The sequence below is a fragment of the Sander vitreus genome, chromosome 6 (assembly GCF_031162955.1).
Source record: "Sander vitreus isolate 19-12246 chromosome 6, sanVit1, whole genome shotgun sequence".
In the NCBI taxonomy this organism is placed as follows: domain Eukaryota; kingdom Metazoa; phylum Chordata; class Actinopteri; order Perciformes; family Percidae; genus Sander; species Sander vitreus.
The window spans coordinates 16,867,465-16,889,912 of NC_135860.1; the positions used below are offsets into that span (position 1 = coordinate 16,867,465).

At 40.9% G+C, this 22,448-nt stretch overlaps 2 protein-coding genes across 2 annotated transcripts in view; one reads left to right on the forward strand and one right to left on the reverse strand.

Annotated features, from left to right (window-relative positions):
* LOC144518987 (dynein axonemal heavy chain 11) overlaps nt 1–546 on the forward strand; it is a 43,659-nt gene extending 43,113 nt beyond the window's left edge. The window contains exons 81-82 of the mRNA XM_078251870.1: nt 25–165; nt 299–546. Coding sequence (XP_078107996.1) covers nt 25–165; nt 299–546 — 389 coding nt within the window. The remainder of the gene's footprint in view (nt 1–24; nt 166–298) is intronic.
* Nucleotides 547–3,410: 2,864 nt separating this feature from the next.
* On the reverse strand, nt 3,411–22,149 carry LOC144519759 (rap guanine nucleotide exchange factor 5-like). Its single transcript, XM_078253154.1, has 18 exons — nt 21,666–22,149; nt 16,653–16,792; nt 15,856–15,956; nt 11,628–11,706; nt 11,212–11,356; nt 11,024–11,121; nt 9,236–9,266; nt 8,988–9,048; nt 8,456–8,605; nt 8,012–8,109; nt 7,577–7,699; nt 7,266–7,444; nt 6,938–7,028; nt 6,778–6,828; nt 6,417–6,504; nt 6,197–6,261; nt 6,053–6,107; nt 3,411–5,605 (listed from the first exon to the last, which is right to left on the reverse strand). Exons 1-18 carry the CDS (start codon nt 21,843–21,845, stop codon nt 5,487–5,489), a joined length of 1,854 nt encoding a protein of 617 aa, XP_078109280.1. The 5' UTR covers nt 21,846–22,149; the 3' UTR covers nt 3,411–5,486.
* Between the last annotated feature and the right edge of the window lie 299 nt (nt 22,150–22,448).

The following is a 22,448-nucleotide window of genomic DNA, read 5'->3' on the forward strand; positions in this document are numbered from 1 at the left end:
CATGCAGACTTGTTTCCCCCCCAGCTGTGCTGCAGAGCACTGCTCGCAAGAATCAGTGGCCCCTAGACAAGATGACTCTGACTGTGGATGTAACAAAGAAGACCAAAGACGACTTTGGACATCCACCACGGGAGGGGGCCTATATTCACGGACTTTTCATGGAAGGTCAGAATTTATAAACCTTCAATGCATCCCGCTCTACTTAATTAAGTTGCATAGATTTTTGAAAGTATTTTGCAACACGTCTTGGTAAAAGCTCTGCAAGTATTGCCAATATAACCCACCCTGTGTCTCTCAGGAGCGCGTTGGGACACCCAGGCAGGAGTCATCTCCGAGGCGCTTTTGATGGATCTGACTCCAGCCATGCCGGTGCTGTATGTTAGAGCTGTGCATGCAGAAGAGCATGAGCTCAAGAATACTTATGAGTGTCCAGTGTACTGCACTAAGCAGCGTGGGCCCACATATGTATGGACCCTCCACCTCCGAACCAAACAGCCTCCTGCCAGGTGGATTGTAGCTGGAGTTGCACTGCTGCTGTCCGTGTGAGACTTTAGTGGAGCAGCATTTAGGTACTTTACAATGTCTACTGACAGTATTCTGCAAACAGTGTTAAAAACATATTTTTTAGAGACAGTATTGAATCATGTTTTACGTTAATTAGTTTTTTTTTATTGTTTTTTTTTTTATAATTACTAATACAACAAACTCAATTATGCCGTTTTAGTCTTGCATTAATATTGTTGTATCAAATTTGGTTCTTACGTGACAATATTGACATTATAGTGTATGAATGTGTATGTGTTTTAGATTTCGAGATAATGGAAATAAAGAAGTGGAGATTTTAGCCAGTGCTGAACCTGTTGTGTCTGTGTCCGACACTGTTGAACCTCTCCCTTGAGATGGTTCAGTCGGGACATGATTTGTTGGGAGCTTATGTCTCTATTCTAGACCATGTAATTCTGGATAGAGAGCATATTTTATTGGAAGGTCAAGATTAAAAAAGCTCTTTGGCTGCCCTCTACTAACTGAATGATACACAATGCCGTCTGGAGGGTTCCCGGACCGAATTCCCAGGAGATGATGTGCATGGTTGCTATTGACTTTTAAATGAGGTGCATTTGACATTGACCTTTTGTACGGCAGAGGCAGAATACTAACAGACGAGTAATTCATTCAGCCGGGCCTGTTGGAGAAACCTATTCAAAGACACTGATAGCTTTCTATGAGAAAGCAACACATTCGATTACCCATCCTTATCTGTCTGCACTCTCTGTTTGCATCTGATTCACTTAATACAAACTAAATAAAACCTTTAACTTTGAACGAGTGTAAAGAAACAGTCATATTATCTAAAATGGTATCTCGTTTGAACTGATTTCCTTGACTTTAATTGAAAACTGAGAAGATGTTTAGATTAGAGTTTGACTGATTATACATGCGTACCGAATGAGTTGTGCATAATTCATATGCTCTTAAGTTCCCTGTATGTCAGAGCTATGCTAAAATATTGTTGGAGCTCCGGAGTCAAGGCTGAGATCATACAACACTGAGAAAAATATTTTTTAATTAAAAAGAAAAAAGTGCTCAGAGAGAATTTTGTGCAATCATGAAAAGGGGATATAACTACTGAACAAATAATATAATGTATTTAGCCTTTATTTGACATTTAATCCAAAACAAGCTTATTTTTTTTTGGAATGTTCTTAACATTTGTAAACACACTGTGTCAGAGCAGGGACTTCATGATATTAGCGGAAATTTGCCCAGGAAGAGACGGGACAGCCAGGTGCAATATTTATCTGCTAAGATAAACAAATGACATATGATGTACAAATTACAACCATTCTGTTTTGTGTGTGTGTGTGTGTATGTTTCTTTTGGATAGAAATCAGCACTCTTATCTTCTCGAATGAGATTTTCTCCAACGCTAATAACTGCTGTGTTGTTCTTAATTTCTCCCTACAGCCAAAGTGGCTTCAGACAGTCATGAGGAGGATGGAGGATTGATTCTGTGCATTGTATTGCACGGGGGAAATGAAGAACCAGTCTTCCTGTAGTTTCTCTTCATTTGCCCTCTCTTCCTCTCATTAGCATGCCACAGCAGCTAGCCAGTCATTTGGTGACAGGGAAATGATACAGTGCTGGCAGAGTGTTTGGGAGGAAATGGCAGGGTACGTGCCACAGATAGTCATGTTAAAGGCCAAGCAGGACACCTGGTTAAAGTCAGCAAGGGCATCTGGGTCACACATCCGCCTCACAGTACCCGAGAAATACGCAGTCTTTTTTTGGATAACACAAAGATCCCATATTTTAGTATTGGTAAATCACTGATTATGTGAAGAAGCAGGTTCTAGTAAAATACTGTGCAGTGACGGTACAGGTCTCCAGCTGTTATATTCTAATATACAGGAGAATGCAAGACATAGCCTAGTTGCCTGCAATCCTAAAAATTAATGAAAGATATAACCAAAATCAGTGTACAATTTTAGAATAGTGTGTTCCTACTTAAAATGTTAGATTGTCATGGCCTGATTAATCCACCAGGGGGCCCCGTGGCAGAAATGAGCTGTGGCCCCTGTTGACCAACCAGCCCATTTTCCCCACTTTCTATGCATTGTATATTTATTATTAATTTGTTTATGGTGACTTGGTAAGCACAAGATTATTAAGTAAAATGTGCCATGTAAGCACAATAGATACCAAAACAAAAAGTATTCAAGTTATATTTCAGTGGTGAATACAGTATTAAATACTTTTGCACAAACTGTACAGTACTCATGCAGCCTCAGAGAGGCAGTGGAGCTTCACTGGAGACCAATATGGGCTGATATTTAATAAGGGGGCAGATAAACGCAGTTAATGTTGAAAGGTGATTATAAATATACTTTTCTCACAAAGAAAAAAAAGATTGGAGCCATTGAATTAAGAAATGTGAGAAAATGTAATATGCTTGGTACCAAGCATACTGCAATTCAGACTAGCTCCAGGCCTTTGTGTGCTCTTTCTGCCATAAAGTGTCTGTATTTATGCATTTACTGAGTATATTAAACAATGACTATAAACTATTCTGCATTTACTGGCCCATTCTTTTTCGTTCAGTTGTTTGTGGTTTCCGAGATGCACTTTTTATCATGACCTTGTGTGAGTCATGTCAGTTTTGATCGACACACACACACATGGACAGTACAATCCGCCTCCAAATTTACTATAATCTGTACTGCTATCATTTTATTAATATTTGCCATAACCTGGGTTAACCAGAGCCTCACTGTTGTTCGAGTTAGAAAGTATAATTTGCCTGTTTGAATAATTGATTGTCACCACCTTATACATGTTTTATATATATATATATATATATATATATATATATATATATATATATATATATATATATATAGCCAAACTCATGATGATGAAAAATATTTTATTGCATGCACAGCTGACACTGGTGGTCAATCCATGGTTTGCCATATCATGCAGACCAGCCAAAACGGTGCGTACAAAAAAACATGAAATCAAACAGAACTTATAGCAGTAATATTTATAGAACAAATAAATAATTCTGAAATAAATTAATATCTGTATCCAGAATTTCAACATGTATATTATAAATAGAATCAACTGTACATTGTTGATGATACAAATTAAATTCAAATTAAGATCGATACTGCTAAATCATTTTCTCTCCATGTTCACTGTGGGTTTTAAAATCCAAAATATACAGCTGAAATGTCAAAAATATAATGCAAAATGTCATCTACAACACTTCACAACGCCTACTTAAAATGGCATAACCTCATGGCAAAGGTGAGAATTTTCAGTGGGCCAATCTAGACAATAAATACTGTACAGTATCTTCTATAACTACACACTATACAAGTGTATAGTGTTAATACACACTGTACATAAGCAAATGGCTTCTATTTTTCTTCCTTCTACGTTTTGTTGTCTGGAAGGTGCTGTAGTACTTTCTTTTTTTCTATTGCTCTTTACTTGTAGGGAAAGGTAACCCAAAAAGCACAATGAAACTTATGTTTCCTCTATACATTTACAGAGGATACAGGAGATACGCTGTAGCTCTGTAACATTGGATTTAACTAGGAGCTCTCAGTAAGACTGTTCAGAAAAAGGGTTATTGAGGGTTGTTGTGACTCACCATGTCTTTGTTCTTGAAAAGACATTTTGCCGAGTTTTTCAAATGCTAATTTCTGGTACTCTAAGTACCATACAGCTAAAGCCGATATCTCTGAACCTCAACAAATCAAACACTATCTGGTTGGCAAAATGCACTGTATTGTTTTAACCTCAATTGTAAAGACCTATACAGATGTATCAATATGGGTCTGCTGTTTCTTTTAACTGATTGTCTACAGCTGAACTACATGGAGATGCATTACCTTGAATTGGGTGTTTTTATGCTATTTGGCACTGACATATGCGGTTATAACTCACAGACCGGACACACAGCTTGTCACACACACCAAGGGAATTCAGTACACTGTGTATTCTTATCTAATGTCCTGCTCTAATACCATCTCAATTGCCTCATCTAAAACACTTAATGGTTAAACAATAGAAAACTGTACGGTAAGAGGATTCTGCAATGTAAAAATAGATAATGAAAATCTTAAATATTTAACAATCATTTTCACTATTTCTGTCATCTTGATTCAGCATGTTGTGCATTCATTGTGCTGATTTCTTAGTGACTGTATGTCACACATCTGGAGAAGAGAACATCTGGATTGTGTTGAACTCGGAAGAAAACAGAAGTGTGTGTACAATATAGGACTGAAATACTCTTTGGTTAACTGTGATGAAACAACCCACTGCTGCCAGATCTTTAAACACCGAAAATACAAAAAAAGATGTACAGTATCATGAGTTAATCTGCATCTTACTAACTTTATGTGATGTGATTTATGTGGTTCAAAGCTCCGGAAAGACTAAGTGGTCCTTTTTGTCAGGCATACTGTTTAATTTTCTGTAGCTTGATTTTTTTAGATGGGAAGTGCTTCACCTGCTAAGAACAAACTCTTATTGCAGACTGCTGATTCTCCACGAGGGGGAGGTGTTGGGTCATAGAACAGCTCTACACCTGCCAACCTCTGCCATGTGGAAGAAAGTGTAGTAGCAGCAGCAGCAGCAGAAGGTTTGGACCTGCAGATCTAGCACTTCCACTTTTTTTCCCCCTTGAACAAGTCTGAACCGCTGACACAACAGCTGGGCCTGCTTTCAGGAGTTTTGGATCAGTGACACTGTTGTAGATCTATGCAAACATGTATGCATTTAAGTATTTTTCTGCTTATTCCCAGTCTCTGGTGGGAGTTTCCTGATTGGGCGGCTCCCTCCTGTGGTCGACCAGGATCATGCAGCGTCCTCTGATTGCCGACAGAGACCTGAGAGATAGGTGAGACAGAGATAGATTGTTCCTTGGCAATCCGACAGTCTGGCTGACACAGTGGGAAGTAAGTTAGAGCTGCTCTTTAAGCACGAGGCTCCAGCCTGTGTGACAGTTCAAACAGAGTCTGCTGATTGTCGATGATATGCAGGTAATCAATGTAGGCTCGCACTTCTGAGCTGCTTTTCTGGGTGATGCCATTACCTGGAGGGAAAGAACATGTTTTATCACCAATCTAAGGCAGCAGCGTCAAAGCCTCCTACTGTACAGTATCTGCACTATGCACAAAGTTACACATGCGAAATGAGCATGCACTGTGCATTTCCAACACAATCAAATCATGTTATAAAAAGCCATTAAAACCAACTTTTCTTTACACATATGGCATGCAGGGATGTTGTGGAGCGTAAAACCAGCCAAAATAGTTTTTATATCAATAATGATTGTGGACATTATGGTAAAGAGTATCAACATGATTTAAACTATATGAAGTATATTTCAAAGTTAACTGATTTTGTCCACATATTTGGTTATTTGTCTTTCAAATACTGAAACTACAGCACTGATTATGAGTAGTATTACAAAGTAAACTTAAAATTTTTTGGTTTATCTCACATCATAAAACAAAGAATGAGTTATCTGAATACTGACCCATGTGATCTTTCTGACACTGCCGGATGAGACGCACTGTGTCTGCTATCATGTGCTGGAAATAAAGATGGACACAGGTGTCATTAAACATTACAAACTACTGTATGATTTCTGTGCAGACGCATAAAGGGTTTGTGAACTCACCAGCTTTTCAAAATTGACCAGGTTATCATGAAATGTCTTGTTGCCTTCATGAATGAACGTAATATCTAAAACAGAAGCACATTTTGTTCTCACCAACAGGTATTTCAGATAAAATGCCTGTTTTTTACATGTCAAATATGCCTGACAGAAATATGTCACAGCGCTCTCCTCACAGAGTTAGACTAGGTGTGGGGTATTGAAGTGACAATAATGAGCGCACCTTTCAGTAGCAGAGGAGGGAAGGGGATCTTTGGTGCCTTCATCTTCTTGAAGGAGTCCCTGTAGGCCTTGTGGTTCAGCGAGGGATCCTGTGAAGACATTTTTAAAACGAATGAGTGTAATCCTCTGGGGATGAACGTGTGTGTCTAGTGCGTGCATGCTTTGTTAGCTGAATTATGGTAGCATAAGAGACTAATGATCATCTAAAACACCTGATGCTTCAAAATGAAAAACATCTGTTTCACCACCATGCACACTCAAGGATGGTTTTTATTCCCTGTTACAGTGGATTATGGTCATTGTTTTTTTCATTTTAAAACTGATATATACAGTACGCACTGAGTGCCATGAATTACACTTACTGTAATTGTCTCCAGCTCTGAAAATAGCTTTTTGAATTTCCCAGGAATTTTCTGCAGAGAAAATAACAGGATTTTCTTTTTCAGAAACTATGTACTATCACATAAAAGATGCCACAGATGAAAAAAGAAGAAATAGAAGAAGTAAAAAGCACATCCTTACCTCCCATGTCTGACTGAGGCGGCTAACAGCTGCAGTGTTCAGGCCCATTATAATGGCAAAGAAACAGTTGAGGTTCCTCTGTGCTTTACAACTATAAAAGATCAATGAAGCAAACAGTTCAGTCTCTTGCCAGGGCACAGCTCAACAGCACAAAGGCAGTTTATTGATCTGCCACTGGAGGGGGCAGCATCCCTATTGTGAGTCTAAACACCTCACCCTAAAGATTTTGGGATGGAATTCTGTAGTGTTGGCCCACAGTGTGAGAAGCTGGTCTACAATCAATACATCTCTAATCAAAATGCATACGAATGTGAGTAAAGCTACTAACTGTGCAGCAATCTTAATGAACTTCTTGATGAGTTGGACCCTTTTGCAGAGCGTTGGGCACAGCAGCACCTCTGTCATCACCCACAGCTGGACTTCATTGAAGCGCTGCAGCAGCAGCTCCAACGCCACAGTGTGGCTACTGCTACTGTGGCGGCTGAAGGTGAAATAAACGAGTTCTTGCTGTAAAAGAACAACATACGCTCATTAGTTCAGCAGAGCGGGGCTCGCGTAGCTAACAACACATCATGTCTTTATAAACAGTTTAAACATTTTTCTAAAAGCAACAAATTGTGTTTAGGTTGTGGGACAAACCTCGTGTATTGAGTCAAAGATGGTCCAGTCAAAGTTGGTGAGAGCAACGGCCACGTCCCATGTGTTTAAACTGAGCATGCGAGCTGTCCTCTGTTGCAGCTCTGAGTTGTCTGTGAACGGGTTCTATAGAGGAAAAAAAAAACAGACACATGACAACATCAGGGATTTAGATTTTCTTCAGAAATCATACCACCTTGAAAGATTGATATGAACATTCCAAGACATTATTTTTTGCATTAGTTATTTCATGTAAGCAGGTTTTTTTTTTATAAATTGTACTGACAATGGAATTTTGAAGCTTCTAACATAACATTACTATGCTGCACTTTGTCATTGCTTCTGAGCTGATGTATGAATGTTTTGACACTATTCTGACGCCACAGCACATGTAAAGTATGTTTACGTCGAAGTGACACATTGCAGTGATATTCGTACCAGGACTTCACCCAGGTCCTTCCTGCACACATGCAGCCTCCCCACCGGCCTTACAGAATCAGAGAAAACTCTGTCCTGAGGCTGCAGAAGAAGCCTCCCTGCAGGGGAGAAAACATATCACAAACAGCAGAATACCATTAAATATGTCAGGCAGTGTGTACGTAGATATCAGAAGCAAGAGATAAGACTTGCTGTGCCAGGCTTCACTCTGAGGTGGCCAGTCACTGATAACAGATACTGACTTTATATAACTGGACTGTAAATGCTTCTTCCTTTTAACTGTTGTCACTGGGAAGATATTTAGGTCAGCTCTGTTGATTACAATCTGACCTGTCGGGGCTCAATATATAACTCAATGTAGGAAAAAAAAAACTTCAAGTATGAAATATTGTGAGAAATGAAAATGCTATATGATGAATGATATGAAATATTTTCTATTTCTACCTCCAGGGTAAGTGACGGCCACTAGCACCAGTTCCCTCAGTGGGACATCCATCCTTTCTGCCACGGCCTGCAGCAGCTCCTGGGCCACTACCCCAGTATGGGTCCTCATACTCAGATACGAGTCCATGGTAATATACACGTGACACAGCACTGTAACAGAGAAAATGTTTCAGTAAGGTACATTATAGAATCCACAGCGCTTACACGAAGTGCAGCTCTGACCACGTTGACATGTTAGGGAGCCCCGGGGCAGAAAATTGCTGCTGGGTCCCTGTTGACCACACATCCCTACCCAAATCCTTCTATGCATAGTGTGTCCCCAAGTTCCCAATGCACAGCACACTATACATTATAGCTTCATTATATGACAAGTAGTCTGGATCAACTGAAGTACATTTCCAGGATAATTGCCTAAAATCAATGGAAAGATTTCCATTGTTCTACTGTTCAGACTAAATGTCTCCTCTCAACAGCTTTAGAAACAGCATATGATGGGAGGAATGTTTGAAGGACGTCATGTTTTACGACTTACCTTCCTTGGTCTCCCTCTGTGTGCCTCTGGACTGGAGCCCGTTCTCTTTCAGTGCTTTGCTCTGAAAGAAGGGAAATGGTGGATTTTTGACACACATTCACATTGCCTGGGAACTACAGAGCAGGAAATGTGAGAACAATTAGCTCCAACACTCAATCTAGTATGTTGATGTGGACAGTCAGCTTTGTTTAATAAAATCATTTCTCTTAGTGTGTTCAAGAGAACAAACACAAGGTCTTTTCACTCACCTTTCTTTGAGGGGAATATTCATTTACCGTACTGGAAAAAGGAGAATAAATAAATCAGTAAAGTTATAACTGTACTTATTTTCTTTGGGCTGCAACTACGTCAAGTACAAAAACAACATCACCAGTCTATAATCTATAAAGTCTATAAATATATATATACTCCTCTGCAGCGTTCAGTCCATTATTTAAGATCAGTGTCACGGTGAGATGAGAGTGCTTTGTAGATTTTAGACCTTTCAATGTGATCCCTTCATTTAATCACCCTATTCTCATCAGTTAGGCCCAGCTAGCATGATGGATAGCCCTGTGTCCATTATCATCCCTCAGCTTTTACTGGGCTCTGCATCACAATAGGCGTGTTGGCACAAAGCTTGCCCTAAGGGATCCCCTCCTTCTGGCCAGCAGCAGTCCTGCACTAATGAAAACCCCACTGTATTTGTCAAAACAAAGCTTGTGATGTAATTCACTCTCTTGCTCCTCAAAACAAAAAAAAACGGAGTCAATGAGCTCTGTGAATTACAAAGCGACATGAAGAGAGAATGCAAGAGAACAAGTGGTGTTTGATTCTGAAGCTTTCAGAATGATATGACTCAAGCTTTCTTTCTTTTGCACAAAGGCCAGATGGAAGTTGATGGGAGCACATGACTAAATGAGTCTTCTTTCTATAATAAATGACACCTTTTAGCTTTTCACTCGGCAGCAGATTGCCACAAAGCAGTCCTCCCTTGGGGTGAGCCTGATTGTAAAAAAGCTCATAAATAGTAGAGTATGTCAGTTAGTAACACCCTCAAAAAGTCCACTGCTTCAAAGGAGTGGGTGCTGTGGATCTCCCTTCCTGCATATAAACATGAATAAAGCAGGCCCAGATAATGACAGCAGAGTCAGGTTGAATTATCTGCACTGGTTTGTAAGGGGCGGCAGGTTGGGGAATCCCCAGGGAGAAGATCTGTTTGGAGGCTGTGGTTCAGGGAGGGGAAGGCGGACATGGGCGTGGCACTGTGTCTGGCGAGACACAATGTGATGCTTATTTTTATCAAATCGAGAAATTGTAGCAACACTTCCACAATATTCAAGACGCAGTCAGATGTCAAATAAACATATCTGTTTGATTGAAAGGTATATGTTTAATGTACAGTACATCAGTTATGCACACATGCAATACGTAAGGGATAATGTAGAGCGAGCCAGTCATCATTGCGAATTAGAACGACAGGTTGATGCAGGAGGGGTCTTCCATCAAGGGATTCAATGTACAAGAATCACATGTCTATACACAAATAGTTTAAAAGCTGAGACTCCTTTTCCAAGTTATGGTCAATCCCTAACTTCTATGTACTGTACTGTAAATTTACATGTATGGATGCACACACATAAGCAAGCTTGTGTCCATGTGAGTGTGTATACATGATGTGTGTATGTGCGCAAATTACTGTATTTCCTCAATTTTGGAGATTTAACATGAAGAGCTCCATGACCTTCATATTTCCGTGCAAAACAACCCAGAACACAGCAATTACTCTTCAGTCTCTGAATGCATTCATTGATGAGAGGCTAAATAAAGGCACCAAGCAGAGAAGCAGCTCTTTCTTTGCACTCAGAGACCAGCTAGTGTCTCTGCTTCTTTTCAGACCTCCATCAGTCATACTCGCTGTTGTACACACCCAGATTTGATATCAATCAATACATCCGGGTTTTTTTTCCTTCATTTTATAGATAATTTACGTAAGGGCTTATTTAATTACCCTGGTGACTTGTAATGACAAAGTAGGTTATCATATGGTCACTCACTGTCTGCGATGCAGCTGGTACAGTTTCTGCAGTTCCCTCACATCTGTCTCCAGGGCTGGGTGCTCATAGAGATCATCCAACACGTAATGGTACAAAGTCTGAAAGGAAATGTCAATTTTCATTTCTCCCATATTAAGATCACCTCACACCCAGTATCCACCCTTTCCCTTGTACATCATATTCCCTACCTTCATAAACAGTTTGACATGCTCGTCTTCCCTCAGGAAGTCTTTGCACAGGGCCATCCACTGTGACACCAGGTGCAGGACTTTTCGTTTCCTTTCCAGTGCCTCTTTCCTGTCCTCTTTCCCTCTGTATCGCTTGGAGCAATAGGTGGGATTCAGTTAAGGCTTCAGCACAGATGGAGAGAGAGATCTATTTGCTGACATCAAATGCAGCATACAATGAAGCATGAAAAATGCCAGTATGTAATGCTGATTTAAAGACAGGAAGCAAGATGAACACAGTTGAGTGAAATGGAGCTGTTCTGACTCAATAAAGCAGTTATGTTTTTGTATAAAACATCTATATCTGTATGTAGCATTCACAATAGAGGGTTATTATGTGTGAATCTTTGTTATAATGTTCCTGTGTTTAAGGATATTGTCCCAGCAGAGCTTGACATAAATCACTGGTTGACATGAACACTGGGTAGGTCAGCAGAAAATCATCCAGAAGTGTATCTGCAAAGAGAAACACATTATTGACAATGGACAAAAGATATTACAGTTTCTAGTAATACAACTTTTAAAATAGTTCAACTACGTGGCCAGTTAGCTCAGTTGGTAGAGAAGGCAGACATACAGTATATAGAGGTTTATTCCTCGATGCAGAAGGTCCAGGGTTCAAGTCTGACCTGTGATGGTTTCTTCCATGTCTTCTCCCTCTCTCTCCCCTTTCATGTCTGAGCTGTCCTATCATTAAAGGCGGAAATGCCCATAAAAAAATCTTAAATAAACTAGTTCAACTACTCCTAGTTTCACGGATTTATAAAGTCTTCAAGATATATCGCAGAAGAGCTTACAAGTTAAAATTAGGTGCAGCCTCATTAGTTTGTACTATGTTACAGGATACTGGAGGGCGAGGTACACCAGTGATCTTGACAGCTGTATGATTAATGTTTGCTGAGTTGCACATACAGTAGGCCTGTACTTTTAATTGAGATGGCAGCTCGGTTTCAGCTTTTCCTATTCCTTCTGAATAACACCAGAAGCAGAAATCATTCTTTGCTGTCAAATATCAGTTAACAAGCACTAAGCAGAGACATTTCAGAGGAGAACATAATGTGAGAGACTATTCAATGGCACATTATTCTTATTGTCAGTATTAGATAACTGCTTGTGCTGAAACCACTGAGGATTCTTCTGTTCCATTTTGCTCCGACAAGTTCAAACAAGCCTTATCGTCAATCTCACACATTTGCCATTGCAGGCTGTATCAGTACAGAAAAGCCAATAATGTGTCAGTTGACTCACTGACCTCTGATTAAGTCTATTTTTTTATTGTGAATATCTTGCAAACAGAAAAAAAAACAATCTGATATTGCTTAGCCATCATCCTATTGTGTTTACAAGCAGCATTTTCTGCCACTGTATCCTTGTGTGAATTCCTCCCAAGGTTAGTGTTTCTGTAAATGGATTAAATCCAAGCTGGCCAAATAGATCACCAACTCACTTTCTTTCTTACAAGTTCCTGTAACATGAAATGTACAGTCTACATCATAACACTTCATTTTTAACCATGATAAACAAAGACTAAACAAGACTCCTTTTATGTCATCAGTTTTTGTTTTGTTTTATTGAGTACAAAGTCCCTTTCTCCTAGAATCTCTCATTAAAATGTAAGTAATTAATCGCCGGACATTATAACAAGCTGTAAAAGTGTGTTTCATACATTGACATAAAAGCCACTGAAATACATTTCCAAGGCGTAAAGCTTTACAAATGCTATCAGGGCCAACCTCCTCTCAAGCCCTCTGTAAGTGTGCCTCATAGCCAGAATTGTAAATTTTCCCCTTTAATTTCACACTAGCTTCCCAGGGCCTTTGTGTGCGTTCTGGTCCACGGGACTCCCTGACATCATTATGTTAATCTGTGCAGAGCAGCTGTGGATGCATCACCCACTGCTTATGAGAGGTTACACACTCTATACAAATGTAGCTCCCATAACAGAATACAGTAATGCACCTGAACACAAAGCCAGAAAAACAACATCACCTGCCCCCCCACTATACTGTGCTGTTCCTCCACACACACATTCACCATGCACTCCTCACTCACACTGCTGTGTATTTGTGTCTTTTCTCCAAGCTATTTTAACTGAACCACTTTCTCATGAGTAACATCTTACATACCACTCCCCAGGCTTTACACTCTGTAAGTTTTTTGAAGTTGGAAAAACAGTATACATATTTCATTCCATGACCTAAAGCCATATTCTCAGAGTTTTTCTCGGTAACACAGCAAAAACAAGCAGGGGAATGTCCTGCAGAGTAGATTTAATCCAAACAGTTTGGCAGAGGATGTGTTCGCCTCTCTGACCCAGACACATTAATGCATTAAGTGTGCTGTATAAATAACATTTAACAGTCTGTTGGGCTGATTTGTGAATCCTACACATCACAAAATTTGTATTTAAAATGTTCAGTTATCATCAGTAGTTGGCCTGGATCAAAGAAGTGAATGTAGGATGTAGAGAAATCAGAGAATACTGCTTTCTGGCACCCGAGCCAAAATCTATTTATGTATATTTCCCTTTTAGAGGAAATGCAGAATGAATTCATTGATCAAGATTGTCAATCTCCTGTGAAATCAATCAGACTGTCAATCCACCTGCCAATCCTTTTTGCATTTCAATAAGTGTTCGTAAAATTGATCTATGCCGCCTTTGAAATAAGCATGTTAATGTGTCACTTATTGGCTCAGTAATCACCAGAAGACAGCCTCTTGGCGTCAAAGCCTTACATTATAATGCAAGTCTGTATTTAGACATTTTTAATGTTATATCTGGTCACTAAATGTGATGTTTTCTTCACCATCTCAGCACATGGTGCCTCAGTAAAAGAGCTGGAACATCCTCTCATTAAAAACACAAATGTTCCATTACATGTTTTTCAGAGCTGACTGTTCAAAATCAATAGCTGCACTCAGAGATTGGGCACAGAAGGCAACACTGAACACTTGTTAATGCTACCCACAATGCTAGCCCAGAGAAGGAAATGCTAGCATATAAGAGCTCGCTGTATAGACTATTGCATTGGTCCGTGTTTGCTTTTCCTCAAACATGCCTGTGGTGCTTCCAGAAAACTGCCATCTCTTGCAGAAAGCTCCTCTGCATTCTTAATGTTGTGTACTGAGTATAGATGGAAGCAAGTGCGACCATGATGAGATGAAATTGCCTTTCTAATGTGCTGTACAGCATGTAAATCATAAACACAACATCAATAACCCGCTGCAACCATCAGTCATGTTGCTGCACAGTCTCTCTGAGAGGAAGACCAAACACGGCAGCTTGGTGGATGTTCAAATAAATCTCTTTTGATGAAATCAAGGCTCTCGTGCTATCATGCTTCTGATGAGCTAAACCTCCAAGGGCACTAGCACTAGAGCGTGGGAGCTTCAGTAGCCACACAGAAAGAGCCAAAAAACATTACTGAGTGTAGATTAATTGCTCTTCCGGTTCCGTTCTTTCTTTTTTTTTTTTTTTCTCCTCAGGTCTCTGGCTCTTTGACCGTGCACTCAGCGATCTGCTCTGGTCCACAGCTCCCTATGGAGGCTTCCCTTCAATATACTCATTGCAAGTTGATCTAATAGTGAATGAGTCATCAACGACACACTGCCTACCAAACCCCTAGGATAGTATTTAAAAGGTTAGGAATAAAAGGAAGGTATAAAATGATGTCTTTCCCATGTACCCGCTAATTTAGCTCCATGTTTCACTTTACATCAATATTAAATACTCAATTATAGCAATAAAATATGGGATTCAACATAAAACATAACTCTCCTGTGCATGTAAAATGCACCATCTTCCAACTGCAGGCACTCCCTAGAGGACATTTAGATCAATTTCATTCACTTCCTCATCAGAATGAGTAATGATCTCTGGTATGGGGTTAGCCTGCCTCCATCTCCAAGGAAAAAATCTGCATCCCCTTTTTCTTCCCTCCTTGTTTCCCCTTTTCTCCACTCTACAGTCTTTCTCTCTAGTATTTTTCCTCTGCTTGTCTGACTGTGCTACAGCTCTCAATCATCATCTTTCCAGCTCAATCAACCGGAGTATCCTCTGCCTTGTAAACAGTGTCACGTTATCATGTACCTGCTGGGATGAGAGGGAAATGTGTTTATTTGTCATCACTGTGAGGCTGGACTGCATGCCACACAGTTCGATACGGCAGTACTCAAAAGATATGAGCAATGTTTATCTCTGTCAAAAGCTTTTAAATGGCTCAAACTTAGAGCCATTCTGGGAATGATAGCACATGATTAGCCCAGTAATACCGCCCAGAGGGGACTGCTGTCCCAGCTCCTCTGCAAGAGAGAGAGGGGTGGGGAGAGCGTGAAATGAAAAGTAAAGGGAGTTATTTCTGTCTCTTCCTTCTATCTATCTTTCACAAACACACAGACATATCCGTGGACCTACATCAGCACACATCCTTAAATATACTATAGTCATGAAGTTGTCTTGGTACCATCCACCAACTAAATATTCTCCTATTTTTCATTTTATGCTCTCTAAAATACAAGAAAATGCTTATTCACACACTGACAAAACACATTAAGGACAACAGGGATGAGAAAGGTGTTTCAGGAATTTAAAGTATGCATGCTGACCTGACTCTTTGCCCTGTGTTGTCCCCTGGTCATCATCTAGTGTCAGGTCATTCAGCAAGTGCTCCAGGATCTTCTCCGGGGTCCCTGATACCACCACGTACCTGTCAGACACAACAGAGTCAGTGGATGAGTCTTCCTCAATAGAGGACAGAGAGCGGCTGCTGCTCCATTCCTCCTCTCCCTCTGTCCCCTCATCGTCTATGTAGCGAAAGTAGGGGACGTCAAAGGTGGGCATGGTCACCGGCTCTGCCCGGCTGGTGCTGTCACTGCTGCTCTCCTCGGAGCCCTCCTCGTCATCCCCGTCCTCCTCCTGCTCCACCAAGGCAGCATGCAGCAACCTGCCCTCCTGTCGCAGGTTCGGGGGCTGTGGCCGAGATCCCATCCTTGCAGAGTCCCTGTGCCCTCACACCGGCAACGTTGCCGTGGTTACTGCTGCCCCTTTTACCCATCCATCCATCCACCTGCAGCTGCCACAGCCCGGAGTCCACTGCTATCTATCCCTCAAGCACACTGAGGTATTCCAGTATGTTCACGGCTGAAAAGGCTGCTGAATGACTTGAATGAGAAGGCAGCCAGCAGAGCTCTGCCTCACAGTCCCATGCTGCTTACTTATATGTATTTAATGCAGTCATTTATGTGTTGGGAGTTGTGATGTAAGCATGCCTGTGTGTGTGTGTGTGAGTGAGTGAGTGAGTGAGTGAGTGATCCAGAGAGACAGAGAGGGGGAATGATGAGGGAGAGAAGCAGATAGTGAGGGAGGGAGGGAATCAAGGAAGGAGGGGAGTGGAGAGGCTTACCTCCTGTTCCTAGCTTCCTCTCTCCCTCCTCCCCTCGCCGATGCAGAGAGGGCTGGCTGCTCTGACGATATTCTCTGGAGAACCAGCACATCGTGGCCCCTCTCCCTCAGACACACACGGGCTGCCTCGTCACTCTGGGGCTGGACAGAGAAAGAAGGGGGGGGAGGGATGTGTGTGTTATCACCAAGGAGATTCCCCTGTATTTTCTCCCACTCACACAAATCACCACTGATTTCCATCATAATACTCTGACAAAGGCAGCACTGTAAATGAAAGAGAATTTCCATATATGATTATTCAGTCCTTATCGGTGGAGCCCATTCAGGAATTAACATAAAAGACTCACACATTTGAATTACCAATTCCAATGTAGAGCCTATTAAATTATGGGTGGTGTCTAAAGACAATCTGTTTTCAAGCTGTCATAGGGTTAAACTCAGTATGCACCAACAATGGTTCATTGGTTCAAAGTTTAGTTTAAAATCACATGGTAAGTCCTTGTCTTATGACCACCATGAGGTGTTTTAAGAAATTCATCCTCAAGTTGCTTACTGTCTCCTACTCCCTCTGTTTCACTCTCTCTCTCTCTCTCTCTCTCTCTTCATCACACAGTGTCCCCTGATCCCCATGTTATCACTCAGAGCCTCAGTGAAAGACACTAAAATCTTCTCTATCCCACTTACTCTATCCCATGACCAAAACTAATTTTAATTTTAAATGAATAACCCTTTCAACTGATCAGTTATTTGACTAATCTACTAGTCCCACAAGGAGTATCCATGTAGGTATGTGTTTAAAAATATTTTTCCATCATATTTGTTACAGCATATTAAAATAATTAAATAAACAATACCAAGTAAATATAATCAGGGATGTGAAGTACATCCACCCACTTTGAGTCCCATATGCATACTGTAGTTTGATGGATATGATGCTGTACATCACTGGTCAACCTGGACATTCACAAACGTTTCAATAAGAGGTATCTACCCTATCTAGATTTAACTTTTGTAGCCCTACATTTCTGCTGCCTGCCTCCTCACCCACACCCGTTCCAGTGACCACATCACCCCGGTCCTCCAGAATCTCAACTGGCTCCCTGTTCCCCAACGCATCACAAAGCCCTCCATAGCCAGGCCCCTTCCTAACTCACAGACCTGCTCCACCATCCCAATCCCCTCCGTTACCTCCACTCCTCCAACACAAACCTCGTCTCCCCACCACTCAGGACCAAGCACCGTACCTGGGGTGACAGAGCTTTCACCATCACACCCCCCTCCCTCTGGAACTCCCTACCCATACACATCCGTGACTGTACTGACCTGGACACATTCACTTATCTAAACCTACCTCTTTTGATTTGCCTTCAGCCTCTATTTCACCCACTGTTATTTGCTGGTTTTATTGTTTCAGTTGCTTTTCATATGCTTGTTTTTTATGTGTCTGTTTTATTGCTTCATTTGTTGTAAATGTGCTTAATGTACTGGTTTTATCATAAAGTGTCTACTTTTTTTTTAATGGCTTGTTGCGGCATCATTGAAGTATAAAGATGGCTGTTCGCTGCTTGACAATGGAGGGTCTGGATCAGAGATATTGGTCTTAATGAGGAGTTAACTGTATAGTGCACGCACACGCATCCTGCATCAGCAACACCCCCCCCTCTTCACCCCCACTCTCTTCAGCCATCAGTCAATGCAACACAAGCCTCTGTGCATGCAATTAGCCAGGCAGACAGTCTGGAAGTGGTTGCAGTTTTCTTCCCTAATTGCCTTTTGCAGAGAAGCATCCAGGACCCTTCAGCTAAGCATGACTTCCTGGCACATTACCACTTATCTGTGATCTGTGGACATACATATACTTAAACAGACTACTATAGATGCACAACCAACACATACACAGATGAATGCATTAACACAACACGCAAACATGCACATACAATAGCTCATACAACAGCTCATACAATAAAGACACACAACTCCATCAGTCCATCAGTGGGTGGCCACATTTTTAGCATTAACATTAAACAGTCTGGCAGTGACATCTATAAACAGCAGAGATGTTTTCAAAGCCTCAGAAAGGACCATTAATGGCAATGCTTGCTAGCAGTTTCTTCAGTGCGGTGATTCATGACTCTAAGCGAAGTTTACATGTCTGTTAAAGTGTCAACTTATGAATTTATTTGTTCTCTATCACACGCATGTCTAAAAATGTTTTTTTTTTTTTTTTTGTAGGCCTACTTACGGGTGTGTCCTATGTAATAGCAGACTGTATTATCCTGTCACAGGACCACAGTATGGCATAAGGTTAGGGGCGTGACGCAAAGAAAAGAACTAGAAAATTCCCAGAAAAGGAAAGCTGTGTTGATTAGCTTCCTGGTTCTTGGGGAAAAAGACACTGGTCGTTCTATCTTTATCAAGACATGACGTACACTGTGTGCTCTTCAATGTATGCTGTTTTTGTCCGACTAAGCACAACAAAGTTGAATTCTTGACTATAATTAACAGAGTGTCTCAGTGTACTGTTTACGGTTCAAACAAACAAACCTTTCCACACAATGAATTATTGATTCTGCTGCTGCAGGCCACTACTCAGTGTGCACTGGGCTTTGTGGTTACCAATTTCCCACTAAAACACAATCAGACCTTTAGAGTGGATGCTTGTAATGAGACAGAGTGCCGGGGCCACACAGTTCCTACCCTAGGCTGGAGGTGACCTCTACACACAGCTCCCACCAAAGTCCTCCCAACATGGACACCGTCAGCAGAAGAGTAAACACTACTTATCAGGCCTCTGCACAAAGTCATGTCCCGTCAAATGGTTTACTGTCTCTTTCAGGGTTCCAGATGCATTCCTCTGACTGGAGGGACACTTTCTGTCTGCATGTCTCTGTGCTGTTGCATCAGGTCTGGCGCGCATGGTATGGAACACTTGAAATTCCTCTTAAGGAATAGCGTGGATCATACAATTCAATTCAATTGTATTTATAGTATCAAATCATAACAAGAGTTATCTCAAGACACTTTACAGATAGACTATAATTTACAAAGACCCAACAATTCCAGTAATTCCATACATAATAGTAAGATGAGGAGGAAGAATAAGACCAAAGATTCATACATCATGTTGTTTTCAAAGAACCCTTTGATGCAAATGCACTTTATTATCTCCAATATTAATTAGCTGAAATTCCCGCATTAAGCTCTGATAATATGCTGTAAACAAGAGTATGTGCATGTGCATGTAAAAATATTTGAACATCAGCTCTGTATGCATTGGCAGAGAACAGCAGCTCTATGTTCAGATAGACAGAGATAAGGAAAATAAAGTTGATGAAATAATGTTATGTAAGGTGTAAGAAAAGTGTCAAACACAACCGATGATCATGCACAACTATCCCTAAATAATTCAAAACAGTGGAGATGTAATAGGACAAAAGAACAAGTGATTTGTCCAACTTTAAACTATAACATATGAAATTAGTTTTTATAGCTAAATTAATTATCTATGAATAGTTTGATTTTATTTCTTTTTTCCAAACTTAGGGAGATTGCATAACATTTATGATGTCCCTGTGCCAGAATCTCACACATTTTCACAGGCGTGCAGTCTACTGTATATTAAGCATCCCTGTTTCCACCAGCTGGGATTTAGCTGATTTCTGAGCTCTTTGATATCTAGGCTTAGATATTTGTATACATCACATGTAATACAGTAAGCATTGTAGCATCATTTGATTACGTTAAACCATTCTACAGTCTAGAAACAGATAATCTCCTAATCTTAATGTTTAATGTCAAGTATTAAATACAAGGTCAGTATATCTGGCCATTACCGAAAGGATTACATAAATGACATGCACACGTGCCATTGGAATACTTATTTTAAATTCACAATATGAGAAATTTTGCACAATGCATGTTACTAAAACAGCAAAGGTAAAAAAGATTGGTGTATTACCCAGCACTAACATCTGATTATACGCAGATTGGCAGTGGCTTGGAAAGGTCGTTATATTGAATAACAACATTGATAAGGAGATCTAGCCTTGTGCTTTCAGAAAAGGTCAGAGAACTGATGCACTGGAATCCACCCTAAAACCATACAATGTCTTGGCATGGTGGTGTGGCCACTTGCGTCAACTTTTCCTGTCATTGTTGCTCAGGTCAGCACACAGATACAGCTGGCAGGAAGGGAGAAGCTGAGCCCACTATGAGGTCAGCCAATCAGACGTCTCCTACGCAGCCAACTGGCAGGTGATGTAATGTTTTAAAAAAGTGTGCAGGCAAAACTGAACACTCAGTACCTGCACTTAAGTTTTCAAGGATGCTGCCATACTGATAGAAACCAACTGTACTCTAAACATATGTGACATTTCTGTAATGACATTGTGACTGTAAATAGACCTAGCCGATGTTGAAATGAATGGATACAGTGCATGTATAACGTACATTTTTATGCATATGATCGCAATGCACTCTACAATGTACTGTTATGAAATCTCTTTTGCAGCAGTCTAGAGACTTTTTTGGTATAATTAATTGAAGAGAGCATTTAGTAGTCTGGAAAGAATCTCAATGACAACATTCATCTTCAGAGAAAACAGAGGCACTATGGAATGTATGGAGGCAAATAAAAACAGTCAACAAATTAAAAGCAGGGAGTGCAATACATGATGCTTTGACACAGAGCTCACAGAACAGCAGCGTAGAACACAGTATAGCTCAGAGTAAAATGGACTAATGTTCTCGAACTGAATATTCAAGGATAAAGTATGCTAATTGAGTACGGTTCATGATGACATAAAAATGACTATCTCATAAGCGGCTTGATGTTTTTACTGTCACAAGCCCAAAGCTAGCTGTTCAGGGAAATGCATCAAGGAGTGTAGCATTTCACACTGAAGCTGTGGTTTTATATCTGGATATTTACGACTATAGTTAGGAGGATAGTAAAAAAAGAAATGACATATTAAAGTGAATGTTCTGACTGCAGCAGTGCTGTTGTGTATCTCACCTCACTTGTCCTCTCTGGGCCCTTGCTGTGGGTCTGCAGGAAGCGGCAGCCATCCTTGGCCAGTTTCTGGACCATCTCCAGTCTGGACAGGTCCTCCTTGTCATGCAGGATACACATGCTGCCTTGCTGCAGCACAGGGGGCACAGAGAACATGTACCTCAGGCCACAGTCCCACGACATCGCCGGCTCACCTACTACTGGCTGTCCACGAGGCAAAAGAGCAGGAACCTGCCTGTGAGCTCACAATACTCTTAAAAAAGGTGTAAGAGAAAGTGAGCAGCTCAAAAATGAATGTATGTACTGTATGTGTTTCTGCTTATGCTGTCCAGGTGAGTTACAGAGTATTCTGCCACTGCAGCCAAAGTACATCCCAGTCGTCGTATGCCTTGGTCAGCTCTGTAGCGGAAAGGCACACACACACGCAAAAAAGACTTCAGCAGTTGGACTCCAGGTATCTCTCTGTCCTTGGCTTTACTGAGAGTGAGTGACAAACCCCCCCCCCCTCTCTCTGTCCTTCCCTTGCTTTTCACCACTGGAGAGGGGAGTGAGTTAGGAACACAGTGGGTTCAGGAAACATCTGGTGAGCCGGACAGCCCCAAAAAGGAAGTTTCAAAATCTCCCGAAAGCAGGGGAGAGCCTAGATTCAGGACTGGGCAGGGTACATTACACTAGAAGGTCAAACACTTGTTAGGGTGGAGATGTTTGATGTATGTGGAGGTTTAAGGTCATTCAGGCACAAGCAGTAAAACAAGACTTAACTGTTCTGTTTTCAGTCTGAATGAA